This window comes from Balearica regulorum, chromosome 12 (assembly GCF_011004875.1).
Source record: "Balearica regulorum gibbericeps isolate bBalReg1 chromosome 12, bBalReg1.pri, whole genome shotgun sequence".
NCBI classification, from domain to species: domain Eukaryota; kingdom Metazoa; phylum Chordata; class Aves; order Gruiformes; family Gruidae; genus Balearica; species Balearica regulorum.
The window spans coordinates 2,307,920-2,325,543 of NC_046195.1; the positions used below are offsets into that span (position 1 = coordinate 2,307,920).

At 52.7% G+C, this 17,624-nt stretch overlaps 4 protein-coding genes and 1 non-coding gene across 14 annotated transcripts in view; 3 read left to right on the top strand and 2 right to left on the bottom strand.

Moving 5' to 3' along the window:
* CPEB1 (cytoplasmic polyadenylation element binding protein 1) overlaps positions 1 to 1,596 on the top strand; it is a 42,072-nt gene extending 40,476 nt beyond the window's left edge. For all 9 annotated transcript variants that reach the window (XM_075764584.1, XM_075764585.1, XM_075764586.1 and 6 more), the window contains one exon: positions 124 to 1,596. In XM_075764584.1, coding sequence (XP_075620699.1) covers positions 124 to 234 — 111 coding nt within the window. In that variant the 3' untranslated portion in view covers positions 235 to 1,596. The remainder of the gene's footprint in view (positions 1 to 123) is intronic.
* The window catches only part of B2M (beta-2-microglobulin), a 78,161-nt gene that overhangs the window by 60,157 nt on the left and 380 nt on the right, over positions 1 to 17,624 (bottom strand). Inside the window, exons 2-4 of one of the 2 annotated variants that reach the window (XR_012837492.1) lie at positions 17,262 to 17,540; positions 16,659 to 16,693; positions 14,891 to 14,981 (exon numbers count right to left, since the gene is read on the bottom strand). Coding sequence is in view for 1 of the 2 variants with exons in the window: in XM_075764856.1 (XP_075620971.1) it covers positions 16,680 to 16,693; positions 17,262 to 17,540 (293 nt within the window). In the remaining variant the exon portion in view is untranslated. Of the gene's footprint in view, positions 1 to 14,604; positions 14,982 to 16,658; positions 16,694 to 17,261; positions 17,541 to 17,624 lie in introns of those variants that run through there. The other variant, XM_075764856.1, reaches the window with a different exon arrangement.
* Positions 2,289 to 5,127, top strand: RPS17 (ribosomal protein S17). The gene is made up of 5 exons (XM_075764855.1): positions 2,289 to 2,406; positions 2,632 to 2,783; positions 3,145 to 3,250; positions 4,765 to 4,830; positions 5,001 to 5,127. The coding sequence occupies exons 1-5, from the start codon at positions 2,404 to 2,406 to the stop codon at positions 5,079 to 5,081; spliced, it is 408 nt and encodes a 135-aa protein (XP_075620970.1). The 5' UTR covers positions 2,289 to 2,403; the 3' UTR covers positions 5,082 to 5,127.
* Positions 2,852 to 2,983, top strand: LOC142603578 (small nucleolar RNA SNORA71). The gene has a single exon (XR_012837520.1). It is a non-coding gene; the product is annotated as a small nucleolar RNA SNORA71 (small nucleolar RNA).
* On the bottom strand, positions 6,365 to 11,393 carry TERB2 (telomere repeat binding bouquet formation protein 2). Its single transcript, XM_075764858.1, has 7 exons — positions 11,330 to 11,393; positions 10,666 to 10,747; positions 9,123 to 9,268; positions 7,695 to 7,774; positions 7,132 to 7,220; positions 6,934 to 7,022; positions 6,365 to 6,680 (listed from the first exon to the last, which is right to left on the bottom strand). The coding sequence occupies exons 1-7, from the start codon at positions 11,391 to 11,393 to the stop codon at positions 6,535 to 6,537; spliced, it is 696 nt and encodes a 231-aa protein (XP_075620973.1). The 3' UTR covers positions 6,365 to 6,534.

Genomic DNA, 17,624 nt, shown 5'->3' on the forward strand with positions numbered 1-17,624 from the left:
TGCTGGCGTGGGCTGCGAAACCAGGGAGGGGAGGGTTGCTGCTTCCCCCGCAGTCCGTTTGCCTCGAAACCCCAGCCCCACGGCATCGCCTCACAGCGTTGCCCCTCTTTTCTCTCCCTGCAGATCTGCTTCAAGTACTTCTGTCGCTCCTGCTGGCACTGGCAGCACTCCATGGAGGTCCTGCGTCACCACCGCCCGCTGATGCGCAACCAGAAGAACAGAGACTCCAGCTAAAGAGGCTGCCGAGGTTCGGAGGCCGCCGCAGGCGCAGGAGAAAGTCCTTTTGTTAACCTGCCAAGTGGAGAGCGCACGAGCGTGCCTGCTGGTGCCAGACCCAGGCTGGGAACGCGCTTCCTGAGGACTAATGGGGAAAAAAAAAAATCTACATTCACGTTTGCACTTGCTGGTCTTTTTGTTTCTGCACTAATGCACAGTGAATTTTGTCGGGTTTTGTTTGGGGGGTTTTTTGAGGGGGGGGGAGCGCCCCTCAAGTGATTCTGCAGTTCCCAGACTTTGGTTCCTAGTTTGCTGACGAGAAGCAAAAAAAAAAAAAGGGCCACGTGTTGAGAAGGTGTTTATGCAGATGCCTTCACCTAGGTTTTTTATTTATTAAAGGCGCTTTTTTACATTCCTTGCAATACTGATGGTAATAATGCAGGTCTCATTGGCTCCATTTTTTTGCAGTTGCCATACAGTGCCTTTCCATTCATTTAACCCCCATCTGAACGGCATAAACTGAATGTTCAGCTGGCGTTTTTTACTGTAACAACAAGGAGACTTTGCTCTTCATTTAAACCAAAATCATATTTCATATTTTACGCTCGAGGGTTTTTACCAGTTCCTTTTTACACTCTTAAACAGTTTTTAAGTCGTTTGAAACGAGAGATTTTTTTCTTTCCTGGCAGCTTTTAACATTATTGCAATTTGTGTCTGGGGGCTGCTGGTGGAAAGTTGTAAATCGAGGGGTTTGCAACAGAACAGGACGGGCTTTTTTTTTTTGGATTTGAAACTGGACCGGATAAACGATCTCTGAGCTGCTGTATATAGTTTTAAATAGTTTGTTGCACTTTTTTAAGTTGCACTTAAGGGGGGTTGATAGAGGTTTTTAATCACACAAAGTCACAGGACTTACTTTTCTTTTGTAACTAGCTAAAAAAGGGCTGCGTTTCGGTGGACAGATGAAGGTTCATAGGAGCCCTTTCTCTTAGAGGGGACAAGTACTTTTCCTTTTCCTTTATGAAACGTACAGAGTAATGGTGCAGTCGACTGAAATGCTGCTGCTGGGATTTGAGAACTTTAATTATTTTCTGTTTGTTGTGTTGTTTTTTTTTTTTACTTTCCCCTCTATCGGAAGCTGTGTGCCAAAGAACCAGTGTCATAATTTCTCCCTCTTTTTTTTTTTTTTCTCTCCTGCTGAGCTGATGTTGCATTGTTGCATATCCCAGCTGCTCTTTGTGGGGTTTCGTGAAGCTGTGTGTGAAGTCTCTACCTCATTGTAGTATATGCAGGCAAGACTGCACTCTCCTACAGACGCGTGGAGTAAGCTGTGGTGTAGTTTTTGGCACATAATAAACACGTTGCAGCAAAAAAAAAAAATCTCCTGTGTTCCTTGCCTTGTGTACTTTGTGCACGATCTCCACAATCTGGAAGGCTGGTGGTGTCTCTTATCCTCAGCTCTGGGTTTGGAAATAGCTGGGAGAAGCTGAACCTCATGCTGGCAATGGTGGGGGGGAACGTATGGATGCTATAGGTGAGCCTGCTGGAGATGTGGTTTCAGATGCCAATTAAAGCTCAAATGCTCACAGCAGTGAGTTAATGAGGTGGTGTGGGAGGGGCTGACACCCTGCTGGGGTGTTCCACGGGGTGATGGGCTCCAGGGGTCCTGTCTGTCCCCGCTGCAGTGGCGGGGGGAGCTTTGGGTTCCTTCCTCCTGCCCCTGTTCTTGTCTCTGTCCCCCCAGCTGTCATCTCATGGGGCTGGGTGATGCTCCCATGGGGCTGGACCCCCTCTCTGGGGTGCTGTGAGTTTGGGAGGCCTCTGCCTGCTCCTCTGGCACCCGCTGGTGCTCCCCAAAATTATTTCCTTGGCTGCACGGGGGCTGCTGCAGCCCGGGGGGGGGTGGGGGGTGCAGAGCGGTCCTGAGGCCTCCGGGACCAGCGCTGGATCCGGCCCCTGGGACACCCAGCCCGCTCCCTGCGGCCGGCGCTAGGACCCGGGGGAGCGCTCGGAGCCCCGCCCCTCAAGCCGAGCCCCCTCGGAGCCCCGCCCCCGCGACCGAGCCCCGCCCCTCCACCGCTTCATGCGTCCTCCGAGCCGCGAGGGGGCGCTGTGGGCGTCGCGGGTTCCCGGCGGCCCCGCGCGCCTCCCGGCATCCTTTGCTCTCTTTCCGCGGCCGCCGCCAACATGGTGGGTCCCGATCGCGCCCTCCGCCGCTATCCGCCGCCATCCGCCGCCGGGACCGCTCCGCCCGGGGCGCCGAGCGGCTCTGGGGAGCGGGGAGGAGCGGGGCGAGGGGCTGCGGCGGGGAGCGGGCGGGCTTGGGGAGCGGGGCTGGGGTGAGAGCTGTCGCTGAGGGGCCGCGGGCCTCCGGCGGGGCCTGACCGGTGTTTCCTTCGCCTCCAACCCGCCCAGGGACGCGTCCGAACGAAGACGGTGAAGAAGGCCGCCCGGGTGATCATCGAGAAGTACTACACCCGCCTGGGGAACGACTTCCACACCAACAAGCGGGTGTGCGAGGAGATCGCCATCATCCCCAGCAAGAAGCTGCGTAACAAGATCGCGGGGTGAGGCGGGGGGGGGGGGGGCTGGCGGTTGGGTGCGGGGGGTTTGGACACGGGTGGGAATTACCGCAACCTGCATTCGAAAGTGATCGCGGTCTCGCCCGTGGCCTGGTCATCGATAGTGCAGGGAGAGGAACGCCGAAAGCTTTCCCGTGTTTGGGTGGGTCCGTCCCTTCCCTCCCAAACCCTGTTGCTGTCGGACACTTGGCCGTCCCTGACGTGGCTCGGAGGTGGTGGGACGTCGGTGGTGGGACAGCGCCGGGGGCACCGGCGGGAGGTCCGTCTCCTCAACCTGCTGCGATTTTGGGAGACGTGAGCTCTGGGAGCAATCAGGAAGTCCTGGATGGTCCTGTGTGTCCCGCAGGTATGTCACCCACCTGATGAAGCGTATTCAGAGGGGCCCCGTCCGAGGCATCTCCATCAAACTGCAGGAGGAGGAGAGGGAGAGGAGGGATAACTACGTCCCCGAGGTGAGGCTCTGGCTGCGCTTGAGTGTCTGCTTCGGCGTCTGTCTGTCCTGCCTCAAGGCATCTTCTCCAAATTTCTTTAAGACAGGAGGAGCTGAGGAGGGTTTGGGTCAAGGAGGGCTGAGGCAGATTTAGGCCTCCTCTCGGCACGCTGCCTCCAAAACCGCTGACTGGGCTGGGAGGAGCAGCTGACTTCCTGTGTGTCCCTCCTTGATTTTTTGGGCAAAATGAGAAAAAAAAAAAGAACAAAAACAATTTCGTGGGGTGCAGGAAGGTATTTCAGAGCAGCTTAAAACCTGCTGTACAGCAGATGTCGCTGAAGAGGGAATTGGTGAAACCCTGTCTTGTCTTCAGCCTGCATTCGCGAGGGGTTGAGGTCTCACCCGTGAGCTGGTCGCTGATAGCGCAAGGAGAGGAGCTCCAAAAGCGTTTCCCGTGTTCCAAAAACCGCTGGGATCTGTTATCTCAGCTCTCCTAAATCATCAGTGCTGGGGTTTGGTTACGTGGAAGGTCGTTTTAGCAATGATGTGGGAGGAACAGGTAGGATGGTGGGATGTCGTGGGAGCCTTGGCAGTGCGGTAAGGCGGGCTGGTGCTGTCCCCCCCCCCCTCTCCACATGGAGATCTGCCTCAGGAATGCCCTTGCTGCTTTTCCGCCTTGGTTTCGTAGCCCAAAGCAAGGTGACGCTTCTCTCTGCGAGAGACCAGGGCTCGGTTTGACTCCCTCACTCCTAACAGCTAGAGATGATGCATGAAACAGCGTCGGCTCTGTGCGTATCCTCTCACAGATGCTTCAACGCCCCAGATTTTAGGTGTCAGCACAGTGCTGACCTGCACAGCAGGTGTCAGAGGCTTGGAGGAACCACCTGAGGCCGTTGTCCGTGTGTTTTATGTAGTAACCTTCCAGCTAAGTTTTGAAGGCAGGATGAGGTGGTGCTGGTGGGAGAGGTCCCCCCTGGAGGGACCCCGAGCAGGGAAGGAGCATCCGTGCTGTAGCTGTTGATGCAGCGTTGGCCGAACCTGCGTTATTCAGTTTCTTACAAAAATACTAGTGTGACAAAGCCTCTTGGGGAAGGAGGCACACGGAGATCAAGGTTTGGGGTCCAGAGGGGGTTGGAGGAGGTTGCTCTGGGCTTACAGGGCAGGAGACTTCAGGTGCTGGGGTGGGACAGCCCAGGTGGTCAGTTGGCATTGCTGTCCGGCACCGCGGTGGTCGGGCTCTCGTGGCGCAGGATGAGTGTGTCAGTGGCGACCACCAGGTCTGGTGAAGTTGTGGACCTGACGCCGGCTCTTCTCCCCGTACGGGGTCTCTCTCCCGTCAGGTGGCCTCTCACAGCATTTTGGCAGGAGAGCTGGACTCCATCGGGGTCCTCCTGGCTCATTCCGTTGCCAGAGTCCTTCCCCACGACAGGCAGCAAGATCTTGTTTGTGGTGGGATGGGACCCGCGTGGGGACACCCTGGTGGCAGCAGGGACGTGCGGGGCCTCATCGAACTGCATCTATCTCTTCCATCCCCAGGTTTCTGCCCTCGACCAGGAGATTATCGAAGTGGACCCAGACACCAAGGAAATGCTGAAGCTCCTGGTGAGTGTCCCCAGCTGTCCCCGTGCCAGGCCGGTGGCATGTCCCCAGCAGCGATCCTGCTGCCCTGAGGGGCTTGATGGTGTTGGCCGAAGGCTTCGGCGCTCTGGGCACTTGTGCAGGTGGCAGGCAGCGCGGTGTAACCGATCTCCCCATCCCGTGTTGTTTTCCAGGATTTCGGCAGCCTGTCCAACCTGCAGGTGACGCAGCCCACGGTGGGGATGAACTTCAAAACGCCCCGAGGAGCGCTCTGAGTCAGTCGCTGTATGTCACTTTTCCAATAAAAGTAGGGAAAACATCTCAGCCTGCCTGGTCTTTGGAAGCCTGCGTCCGCAGGGATGAGGAGGGAGGGCTGGTTCCTCAGGGTGCCGCATCCCAAATACAGGTGTCCAAGGCTTCGGAAGGTGAGGAGGACTCAACACCTTCGTGTTTTCTGGCATCTTTTTGGGTTCTTTCCTGGCTGTTTGGGGTGCGAGGTGCAAAGTTGTTATTTTACAGGCTGTCCTGTGGTACGCCACCAGGAGAGGACAACTGTGGTGGCTCCTCGGAGCTTGCCAGAGTTCCTCAGCGCCTCCGGGGTGGGGTTTGCCTGTGCCTCCTCCGAGCGGACAGCACGGGGGTCATGCTGTGCCAGAATAAAATTTGCTTTTTATAACTGCGCTGGTCACTTTTAAGTGCTTAAATGAAAGGAAAAAGTCTTGTCGCTGGTTTTTGTTGTATGAGGGGAGTGAATGGGGCCGAGCAGAGCACTGTGTTGGGTGGAAGCTCCTGTGGAGCCGGGCCCGGGTGCAGTTTGTGCTTGTCCTGCCCCCAGCGAGATGCTCCATACAACAATTTCCCCAGGGTGCAGCAAGGATGGGAAGAGTTCTGGGGCTCACTGCTGCCCCCCAAAACCGCCCTGCTATGGAGAGGCTCTTTGGAGGCAGAGGAGACCCTGACCTGCGGGCAGGGTGCCCTGGCAAGGGCAGGCAGCGCTCCTGGCACCCCGGCTGGGCGAGGGTCCCTGACTTTTCCCCCGCGCCTTGCGTGACCAGCTCCGGTGGGTTTTGCTTAGGGGAGGTCTGGAGCCCTGCGCTCAAAACCTCTGCAAACCCACGGAGCTCCCCGTGTGAGATCCCGGGCCAGCCCCTGCCTGTCCTGCCAGCCCCGCGACGGCGCCGGGTCCCACTGGTGTGCGTGTACCACGCATGGGTGCTGCTGTGTCGCGGGGTGACTTCTCCCTGCGAGGACGCTTCTGTGTGTCCCTCCCAGGAAAATTACTTCGCAGCCATATCCTGAGTCCCTCTGTACAAATAAAAAGACAAAGGCTTTGTGGTTTGAGGAGAAATGTCTATATTTAAGTTTGCTGTGGAATTTTTTTTTAAATACTTACTTGAAGAAAATGTTTACAGTTAAGTGTAGCCAGGTATTTAAATATACATCAAACATGCTGAGCTGCAGTCAGGATAAGCCAAGCAGGGATAATTTATAAATTCCCCCGCATACCGCGGAGATCTAACTCAGAATTTGCAGCTCGATACCACACCAATTTCTTCGCTATTTAACTAGAACACAGGGAGAACGCAGACCGATGGGTAAAATAACCATCGATCTGTAGAAGAGCGAGTGAGGAGGCATCTCAGCTTCTCTGGGATTGGATTTCAAAACACAACCAATAGCTCTCTGACAGCTATTTATAAGTTTTTGATGCCAACAGCCACCTGTTACTTACAATTTTCTCTTCATTTTAGTCTTCACATCAGTGTAAATGTTAATTTCGTTCTGAATCCAATACACCGTGTAGCCCGAAGTGCCGGGAATAAAATCGCGGAGCTCTCCGTCATATTTCTTCATGTCACGAGCAGAGGCGTAGCCTACGAAGGGAAACGTGAGGTCTTGCTGGAGGAGCTGTCCTCTTCTCAGACTGGGACGGTGGAAAACGCAAAGCATGGAGGGGAAGGGAGCGGTTCCTGTCACACCCCCAGCGTTTCCGCTGCTCTAAGTATCAGGAGGAAGCAAGGAGCACGCGGAGGGGATCCCTGCTTCATCCGCGGTTGTTTTCAGGCATATTTTCCATTTTCAGGCATATTTTCCACTCTTAAAATATCTACCGACGCTGAACTTTACCTGTCACCATGTTATTCATCGGGTATTCCCGGAGGGCATGGTATGGAAATTTGCCCTGGGCAGGAGCTCTGGAGCTTGTTTCTTCTTCACTGCTGTGTCGTCGGGGGAAAAGAATCTGTGCGTTACTTCCTATACACTGGGGATCTCTTGAAATGTGGGGGGCACATCCAAATCCTGCCACCGAGGGCAGGAAAATACCTTTCGGCCAGGTCCAGCGTATCCTCTTCCGCTTCTTCCTCACAGGCTTTTCTCGCCGCCTCCAGTTCGTCCGTCAGATTTTCCTTGGGCTGTGAGTATCAACACGGTTAAAATTGTGCCCTGGGTACCCCGCAAAATAGTAGGGACGTGGTCCAAGAGAGTGGTATTTTTAGGACTTGTGATTTCAAGCGTAATTTAGAATAAAGTTTTGAATGTAATCACGCTTTTGCTTCAAAAGTACTGAGAAGTTGCTTCGAGAAGAGAGCGGGCAGTGTGTCTCGGAGCTACACGGGGAAGGAAAATGCTGCGTGACAGGCCGTGGCGATCGGCATCCCTGGAAGGACGCGCCAGGGAAACTGAGTGTCTGGGTGAGGGAGAAAATCCTGCGCTCAGTCTGGTGCTGCGTCCCCTGGGATGTCGGGCTGGGAGGGACACGTGAGGACAAGAAGATTTGATCCCGTATTTGGGTTGAGGGTCTGGGATGTCAACCAGGGTCCCTGTGGTTCATACAAATGCTATTTTTTTTAAGCTACACCTCCTGTAGGAGCTATTTCTCATCTTACCTGTTCTGCAAGTGAATCATCCGCCTGCTCCCAAATAAAACGACCGATTTTCCTTCTGATTTCTGCCATGAACAAAAAAATAAATGACTGTGAGAGTCTCAGATAACAAGGCTGTGCGGAAGTCGCTGCTCGTGCAAGCCCCTGCCTTTTGCGGGTGCTAGCAAATGCACTCGGCAGCCCCGGCAGGAGCTCGCTGATGCAATATAACGGTTTGACGTCTGGGTGGAAACCAGGGAGGAGTGGTGTCCCTCAGGGGTCCGTACTGGGACCAGTATTATTTAACATCTTTGTCAGTGGCATGGACAGTGGGATCGAGTGCACGCTCAGCAAGTTTGCTGACGACACCGAGCTGCGTGGTGTGGTCGACACGCTGGAGGGAAGGGATGACATCCAGAGGGACCTGGACAGGCTGGAGAGGTGGGACCGTGCGAACCGCGTGGAGTTCCACAAGGCCAAGTGCAAGGTCCTGCACTTGGGTTGGTGCAATCCCAATCACAACTACAGGCTGGCCAGAGAATGGATGGAGAGCAGCCCTGAGGAGAAGGACCTGGGGGGTGTTGATTAACGAGAAGCTCAACATGAGCCAGCAGTGTGCGCTTGCAGCCCAGAAAACCAACCGTGTCCTGGGCTGCATCAAAAACAGCGGGACCAGCAGGTCGAGGGAGGTGATCCTGCCCCTCTACTCCGCTCTGCTGAGACCCCCCTGCAGTGCTGCGTCCAGCTCGGGGGTCCCTGGTACAAGACAGACATGGAGCTGTTGGAGCGAGTCCAGAGGAGGGCCACAAAGAAAATCCGAGGGCTGGAGCACCTCTGCGATGGAGACCTCAGGCTGAGAGAGTTGGGGTTCAGCCCGGAGAAGGCTGCAGGGAGACCTTAGAGCCCCTTCCAGTCCCTAAAGGAGCTACAGGAAAGCTGGAGAGGGGCTGGTGACAAGGGCATGGAGTGACAGGACAAGGGGGAATGGGTTTAAAATGAAAGAGGGGAGATAAAGAATTTCTTCCTCATATCTAATCAGTAACGTGAGGGTGCTGAGGCCCTGGCACAGGTTGCCCAGAGAAGCTGTGGCTGCCCCTGGCTCCCTGGCAGTGGTCAAGGCCAGGTTGGATGGGGCTTTGGGCAACCTGGGCTAGTGGAGGGTGTCCCTGCCCATGGCAGGGGGGTGGAACTAGATGGTCTACAAGGTCCCTTCCAACCCAAACCATTCTGTGATTCTATGATAATAGATGGAGAATATTATAGGTGGAAAATATAGATAGAGCATCCTCAGCCTCCAGGGAAGAAGAATCACTCCCAGTAGAAGGAAATTCCCTCCACCTAGAGCAGAAGTACCTGGAGGTTCTTCTTTGCACCCCCAAAATACTTTGGTCACAGGGGAACCCCCAGGGGATCCAAACCCTGATTTTTATTTTTTTTTTTCTCCCCCTCAACCTTCTTGCAGGCAGGCAGGTGGCAGGACAAAGTGGCCCAGAACCACCGATGGCTTTGCTCCCACGTCGGTGCTCCCCCACACAGAGAGGTAACGGGAGTGAAAGACTGTAGCTCTGCCCTCCAAGTAATCGAGGCTCTCGTGTATTCTGGAAGAGAAAAAGACAGCTGGATTCCAAAGGTAAGCCTGAAAAAAACCCAAACCACAAAAAGTTTGAAGGGATATTGTCATTAAAACTGACCCGCTCCAACATTTTTGCCAAAAGCACCTAATTTTCTGTAATTTTCTAACTATGACACTCTACCAGCAATGTCCTGTTACAGTCCTGGCTGCTGGCACCTCCTGAAAGCAGCCTGGAGGAAGGACACCGGGAACCAGGTAAACGCGTATTTTTAGGGACTAAATGGCACCACTCCAAAACCTGCTCTTGAGATGAGAGCGGTTCTTCAGGGAGGGGGGAAAAAAGTGATTTTTATTTATTTCTTCTTAACCCCACTGGCCCTGCTCAGGCTTACGGCACAATCCCTGAGCGAGGAAGGGTGGGTGGAGGATGCTCAAGCACTCACCGTGCTCCTTAGAGAGGAATTAAATATTGTTTGTCAGGTTTAAGGGTATGGATAATGATTAAATTTTTCAAGTAAGTAATCAGAATATATACATTGAATATATATAACTATATATATATTCGTGCGGGGAAACAACCCAGTCCAGCAGGATGCTGTGACGGAAGGAAGGTTGTTACTCTGGTTTCTCGGGATTTCCCTCCCAAAGCTGGTGCAGGTGGCTGAAGGATTTCAAAAATCTAAGCTAGTTTTAAGCAATCATGTGTTAAAAGGAGCCGCTTAGTCCAGCCTAGCCAAGCCTGCTGCAGAGCACCGCGAGAAAACATTGCCATTCCCTTTCACATCAATATATTTACATGATATTGAATATCCATAAATAGTCACTAACTGGAGGAAGACCCTGGTTAGCCTTTCCTCATATTTGTACAAATGTTCTTGAGCGCTCTGTTTTTTTTTTTTTATATTAAGCAAGCAGAAGGAAAATAGCAATTCAGCCCTTTTCCAGCCAGTTTTACCGCCACGCTTGCTTTCGAAGTTAGCTCACACTGGCTTTTTAGTACCTGCTTCCTTCCTTGGGGATGGTGTCGCCTCTATTTTAGACCTTGAATTTTCCAGTAGGTCAATTCAAAGGTAGCCAGGAAACCAGCACAATTAGTTTAATTTACATCGGAGTTAAGCCAGCCTAACACGTGGATGGTTTCTGCAGACATTTTCTGTTTTGTCTAGCTATGGTTTAGCATGGGTGTGAGTTCTCAGACTCCCCTAAGCTGTAAAACCCCGGCAGACGTGTACCAGGCACTTTTAAAGGATGTCAGCATCCATTAAATACTTTAAATACATTAAAACCTTCATTGATCTTTCATTCTCCACAGACATCACATGGAGAGGGCTCATCATGACCGTGAAACGGGGCCATGGGCATCTGTGCAAGCAGATGGAGGGTGCTGCTGGCATGGGGGGTGACATGGGGGTCACAGCCAACCTGCGGGTGTCCGGGTGGGCAGCATCACTGCTGAAGAGGTAGTCAGCATCCTGCTGGTGGGTGAGCACCCCGCCGCCAGCCACTGCAGGGGTAAGAGAGGGATGAGGAGGAAGATGGATGGGTCTCCCACTGCCCCGTTTGAGGACTCTTCTGGACTCTTCCTCTGTGTGGGGGCACCCTGGTCTTCCCCAACATTGGGGGGCACCTGCCAAACCCATGTTCTGCCCTGCTGTGAGGGGCTCAGCCCTGCTCTGCTCCACTAAGGGGTGATGGGGCAGTGCCGCCATTGCTCTGACCCACTGAGGGATGACGGCGCAGTGCCATCATTGCTCTGACCCACTGAGGGGTGACAGGGCAGTGCCACCATTGCTCTGACCCGCTGAGGGGTGAGGGGTGACGGGGCAGTGCCGCCATTGCTCTGACCCGCTGAGGGCTGAGGGGTGACAGGGCAGTGCCGCCATTGCTCTGACCCGCTGAGGGGTGAGGGGTGACAGGGCAATGCCATCATTGCTCTGACCCGCTGAGGGGTGACAGGGCAGTGCCGCCATTGCTCTGACCCACTGAGGGCTGAGGCCGGTGCCCCACTTCTCAGCCCCACCGAGGGCACGTGTCAGCTCCGTCCCCCTCCGTGGCTCATCCCCGGAACGCCGCCGGGACACCTCACCCCACAGCTCCCGGGGGCCCGGGCTGACGCTCTGTGAGAACCAGGCGCGGTGGCCCCGAAACATCGTAGCGGAAAGCGGCGGCAGCGGCGGCGGGAGGAGGAGCTCTGAGGGGCGGTGGCGACGGGAGGACGCTGAGGGGCGGAGGACGCTGAGGAGCGGGGGCGGTGAGGAGCGGGGACGGGGGGGGGGGGCGCGGCCCGCGACACGACGATGAGCTCTGAGGGGGCAGCGGCGGCGGGAAGAAACTGAGGGGCGGCGGCGGGAAGCTGAGGGGCGGTGGGCGCTGAGGAGAAGCACGGTGCCCCGGGGGACGGCGGCCATTTCCAGGGCTGTCTCCTGCCCCGCCCCGAGTCGTTCAAGCAAGTGAAGCCATACAGGTTGCAAACTGCCTTTCATGAGGGCTCCCGGACCCCGCTGCCACCTCCCCGTGCCTGTTTGCGTTCGGCTGAGCACCCCAAAATGGCAGCTGGGCCAAGAGTGGGGCTGTCCCGGCTGCACCATGGATTTCAACACTGGTGTCTGGGGCGTGTTAATGCTCAACCTCCTCTGGAAACCCTCCACAGCTCTGATCAACATGTGTAACCCCATTACTTGTATAATGTGACAAGCTGAGGGCATGGAGGACACAGCATCTGTGGCTGACTTGCCCAGGAGAAGGCAGTGGCAGAGCCAAGCCACGTCCGATGGCCTCCGTCCTCTCCACTCCTGCCATCACCCTGTGCCATCTGAATCTTTTCCAGCTTCTGCAAAAAGGTGAGGCAAAAAAGCCTTCACACTGTAGCCTCCTTCACTGCCCGATCCTGACTCCTTCCCTCTGTCCCATGGGGGGAACGAGTTCCCCTGAAGATGTTCTGTATTCATGTTCTCTCTAGGTGGGGGCAAAAGAGGAGGTAGTGAGAAGATGACAGCATCTCCTTGTATTGATTTTGCCTCCTCCCATACCGTTTGCTGGATCGGAGCCCAGAGCTGCCTGCCAGACGCCATCCCCTTCAGACGGCACGTGCTTTGTGCTGCGGAGGGAACAAACCATCCTGCCAGGCAGTTTGTGATCACCAAATGGGACAAGTCCAGCCCAGCAGGACACACAGGTGAGATACAGCCACGTGAGGGCTCAACCTAGTCTCCTCCATGCTCAGATTTTCTGCATGTCCCAGAAGAAAGATGTCCTAGTGCACATACCTAAGCAAAGCTGAACATGCCCCAAGCAGTCAAGGCTGTGCACCCTTCCTCATGCAGAGACTGCATGAACATTTTCACAAAAACATACTGTGGTTTTCTTGCCGGAGAGCGAGCAGATCGCAAACTCATTCCCACAGAGCTGGAGCTGTGGTGGTAGAGCTGGGACTGGGCGTGCCGCAGCATTTCTCGCTTGGTTCCACTTTTCTCAGAGGGTGTCTGCATTCAGCCGTATGTCTTGAAAGATTCCCCCCTCCTCTTGCACCCCATTCCTTCAGCTTTTCTCCCTACCACGCAGGAATTTTAAAAAGCTTTAAGAAGTCCAAAGAGATGTGACGTTGAAGAAGTTGGTCTTCAAAAAAAGTTTTCCTAACTTGTTCTCCTAGAAGTCGATTTCCTGAAACCACTAGTATTTGGCTGACTCAGGAAATAGTTTGCTTGCAGCAAAATTGCTTGTATTTATATTATATATATATTATTTTGTTTCATGCTTTAAATTTGCCAAGATAGCCCTCATCAACTCCATCTCCTGGGAACTTTTGCTGAAAAGCCAGCAGCAGCAGTGCAGCTACACCCCGGGTACCTTTGGACCCCACCAAGCTGGACCCCAAGGATCCCTGATAAAACAGAGGTGTGTTTTTTCTAGATATGGTCCCAAAATTCAGATGTTAATCAAAACTAGCCATTGTCTGGGACTTGTATGCATCGTTCTCCCCCAGAGGGGGGGATTTTTGAATACGCCGTCAAAACATTTCCTAAGAAAGACCACAAAAACCCAACAGATGCCATCAGTACAACTTCCCTGGTGTGGGGAGATATTGCTGTAAGTTTCCTTTGGAGACGTGGTTGTCTCATGTTGCCTGTGCCACAGTGTCTTCAGCTTCTGCAGTGGACTCTACTCATATCCTAATTAGGACGAGGTTTTCCTGTTGCTGTGATGCACCCAGCCATTACTCTCTGATGCTCTTGAGGATAGGAAAGGTGAAGCTGAGGTGGTGGCAGGCACTTCAGTGGAAGAGGAGGAAGCCAGGACATGGTCTGTGACTCAAGCCACGTCGGGCTCTCACAGGAGGCTGCGCTGCTCTGCTGGGGTCTCTGGAGGAGGAACCCAAACCCTTTCCTCCCTCCCAAACCATCTTCTACCACAGAAGGACCACTGCAGGGGCTGGCACGGTCCCTGGCTGCTCTCTATAGTGTGGCTGGCGTTGCAGGCTGAACCATGTGGTGGTTCCGGCGAGTCCCACCATCCCACGCTGGGTGATGACTGTTTTGCATGACCACCCGGGCATGGCATCACCAGCTCTCCTCGTTTGAACACTCTTCAGATGAGCAGAAAGGGATCCAGTCCCTTCACCCCAGCAATCTCCAACCTTGGTGTTGGAACTGCAGTAGTTTGGGTTTTCCTAATCCTTAACAGAAAACGTTATAATGGAAAAAAGCTATGAAATGAGCCAAGTTCCCTCAAAATGTGAAGTGTGTGTTCTGCGACAGCAGTCACAGCAAATCCTAATATAGCCAAGAAGAGACGTGCGATAGATCACACCCACTGGGTTGCCAGGAACATATATGAGACCCACACTCATTAGATCCTCCTCCTTGCTCATCAAGCAATTATACTGATTTCTTCATTAAATAAAAGCAGGCTGATGGATTCTACCGAGTAGAAGACCGGCCCCCAACGTGGCTTTTCTGTGGACTCAGCTACTTGCGGAAGAGAAAACCAGAAATTAAAGTCACTGACACGCATGTCTCTTTCCCCTCACCCCAGCTTTACACCACGCGCCCCCAAGAAGCATCAGCTGGAGTTCTCCCCCTTGAAGTGGGCACCACATCCTGCCCAAGTGTCCCCAAGGTCACTTTGTCCCCTTTTTTTAAACCTTGTGCCTTCCCTTCAGAGTCACACAGGAGCCTGTGGCCAGACAGACACCCACATAAACCAGTTAAACCTTTAATTTTTTTTTTTTTTTTTGATGGAAAAGTGTTCCTGCACCTTCTCAGCAGGATAGAAAAGTGCAGCTGAGCACAGTGTTGTCCCCCTCCAGCTCCACGCACAACCCAGTGGCCATTGGAGCCCATGAAATCAGCTCAGGTTGTCATATGACTGTGAAGAAACATTTTAAGGACCACACCAAAGTCCTCCAATTTTATTAACATAAAAATCCATTACAATTCAGAGCACTGAAGAGCTAAAATTACTTTTTAATCAGTAACATGGACATTTATAGCTATGTGCTCAAAAAAAAAGCCTAGCTCGCGTATTTCTTTGTGAAATTATATTTTAACGATAAGCGTTATAGAGAATGAACTCTGACTATTGCTTTTGTTTATCATATTCACAAGTGAGATCAAAGAATACAATCATAGAATCATTAAAGTTGGAAAACTAACCAACCCAACATCACCATGCCTACTGATGTGAATAAAAAGGACAGAAGCTCAAGAAGATTTTGACTTGCAAGGCAGAATTCTTCACACCTGCATGGGGGAGAGGAGATTGACATCAGTTAATCTGTTCGCACATTCAACTGTAATTATTTTAGGAAAGAAAAAAAAATGTGTTTTCCACAAGGGAACTCCAACTGCAGAGTCCCAGCTGCAGACAGACAGACAGACCCATCTTCCAGTTATATTTAGTTAAAAATCCTGCAGAAACTGCTTTTCCATCCCCTCCTCGGTGGGGGTTCAGGGTTCAACAAGCAATCCTCTGCCAAAATGATCCTTGCTCTCCATCCACCCCAAGCACGAGCTGCACAGATATTCCCCCTTTATCCTGCTCTCAACTTCTCCATCACAGCTCAGTAAATCCTTGGTCCCAGACTCTAGCGAAGTCACCAATGCTTGGCATCCTTCACCATCAGTGACCTTCACACTGACGTCCCACCGAAGCCACCGCAGTCCACACAAACTAGAAGAGTGACCATATCTAATTTTTCAGAGCTGTTACCTAGAAATGTCTGTACTGTATCAAATCACAGGTCCCTTCACCTCAGCATCTCGTCTCAAGCAGCAGTTTGAAGCAAGTCTTCAGCACTTATGGCATCCCTTCTAAACATCCTTCCAGTCCAACCGTTTCTGGCTCTGGGAGATCTCTTGAACCTTTCTCCAGCCCCCAGTATCACCCCTCAGCCTTTCTTCTGCAAATTTAAGAGCATATCTTCTTCTGTTGTCCCCCACTAGAAAGATGGTCAACTGACCTCTGTTTTCTCTTGTCCCTGGAAGCCCAGCATCCCTCCTAGCATTTACTGCTCTACGGCAAGAAAGGTCTGGAGAGCTTTAGAGGGAAAGCAGCATTAGACAGCGACAGTTAGAGGACTCGGATGCATCTAGATCTTCCCAAGAAGCGCCCAGGAGAGTTTTTCTGGTTTACAAAGTTCATTTGACTCATGATGCTGTCTGTCTAAAAGCCATCAAGAATATTTTTCTGGTCCAATGTGGAGGGCATTTCAAGTGAGGTCTTGCCAAGGCTTGTCCTGGGCACAGTTAATAATTATCCAGCCTCTACCAGGGTATGTATTGCAACTATGTCAGCTAGACCACACATCTTTAGTTTTCTTTTCCCTGCCGAGGGTTAAACTAGTTTAATCGGTTAAACCCGATTGCTAAATCCAGATCTGTTAGGCCCAGATAGTTTGAAGAACCTGGAGCACTCGGACTGTGAGACACCAGTGAACCAAGACTGCTTCTGATCTGGCAGCAAGACAATGATTTACGCCTCATAAATATCACATTACCGAGCCAACACGCTGCTTGCCACAGTTAACCGGCCTGCCTCCTACCAAGTCACGGGGCTTTCCAAGTATGGCAACTTCCTCCTCACCAGACAGAGGATAGCACCACAAGGTCTGGAGGAGTGCTAGAGGACCTGTGACAACTCTGAATGATATCTGGCAGACACGTGGGGAAGTTTTGTTCCAAGGGGCTCCTTCTTTTGAGGAAAGGAGACTCTTGTAGGCCAGGTATGGCTGAGAACTGGCCAAAATAGTGGGTAGAAAGGGTATGGGAACAGCCCTGCTCCCAATCAGCAGCAACACTATATTTTTTGGGGGGTGGTTGCTTCTGTTCCTCAACTCTGCAAGCTGCAGAATTCCTCGTACATGAAGCAGTCCACATTCCCCTTATCAGCACAGCATGGAGCATCAGCGTTTAACTCACCATGATCATCCCAGACACAGCTTAGAAGTCTGCATCTGCAAGAAAGAAGGGGAGAGCGTCAGGCTTCAGGGCAAATAGCACCCCCTCTCACCCATCACCACAAGCCCACCCCTGCTGGAAACAGCCTCAGTGCAGTAACTGGAGAGCTGCCCTTGCTTGTCTGTCTGCTTGCTGCAGCAGGCTGGGTCACCACGATCAGTCTGTACTGCTACATCCTTCTTTATATTCACCAAATATAAAGCCAAAAATCAATGCATGACTCATCTTTTTCTAGGCAAGTTCACCTAGAAAGAGGTCAGAGCGCTCGCTAAGAGTCATCAGACACAGCATAACCCAAAACCTACAGATAACACCAAGGCGAGTCTTCCCTGTCTGCTAGTAACGAACTCTTTCGTGGGTAAAGAGCCCACTTACAGAGCCTTTTCAGCAGCCCAGCCAAAACCAAGTTAATTTTCCACCAATAACACAAGACCTTCAAAATCCACCCCATTATAGCACCCTGTTTCGTGAGAAGGGGAACAGAGACACCGTGGATATAAATTAACAAGCACTGCCTTCTGGATGTGAACGGCAGCAAAGCTTGAAGAGGAAGGCACATCGTACCCCATCGGAAGGACTGCGGCTCCGTGAAGGTGGAATGGGCCACCCTGCAGACATAGACATCGCCCTTCTTGGGAATGAACGACGCGTATACCAGGCGCTGGAAGTGCCACTTGCTGTTGAAGGACATGTCAGCGTAGTTCACGTTGCTCATGGGCTCCCCGTTCTTGAGGAGGGTGATGTCAATCTTCGGAGGGTGGAAACCACTCACGAAGCAGTTGAGGGTGTTTTCCTCTCCCTCTACGACTTGCTTGCGGGAGTACACCTCCACCTTCGGTGCCTCTGGAGAGAGGGGTAAGGGGGTAGTGAGAAGGAGAGCTACAGCGGGCACACCTTGGAGAAGTCAGTGCCCACCCACCCAAGCAT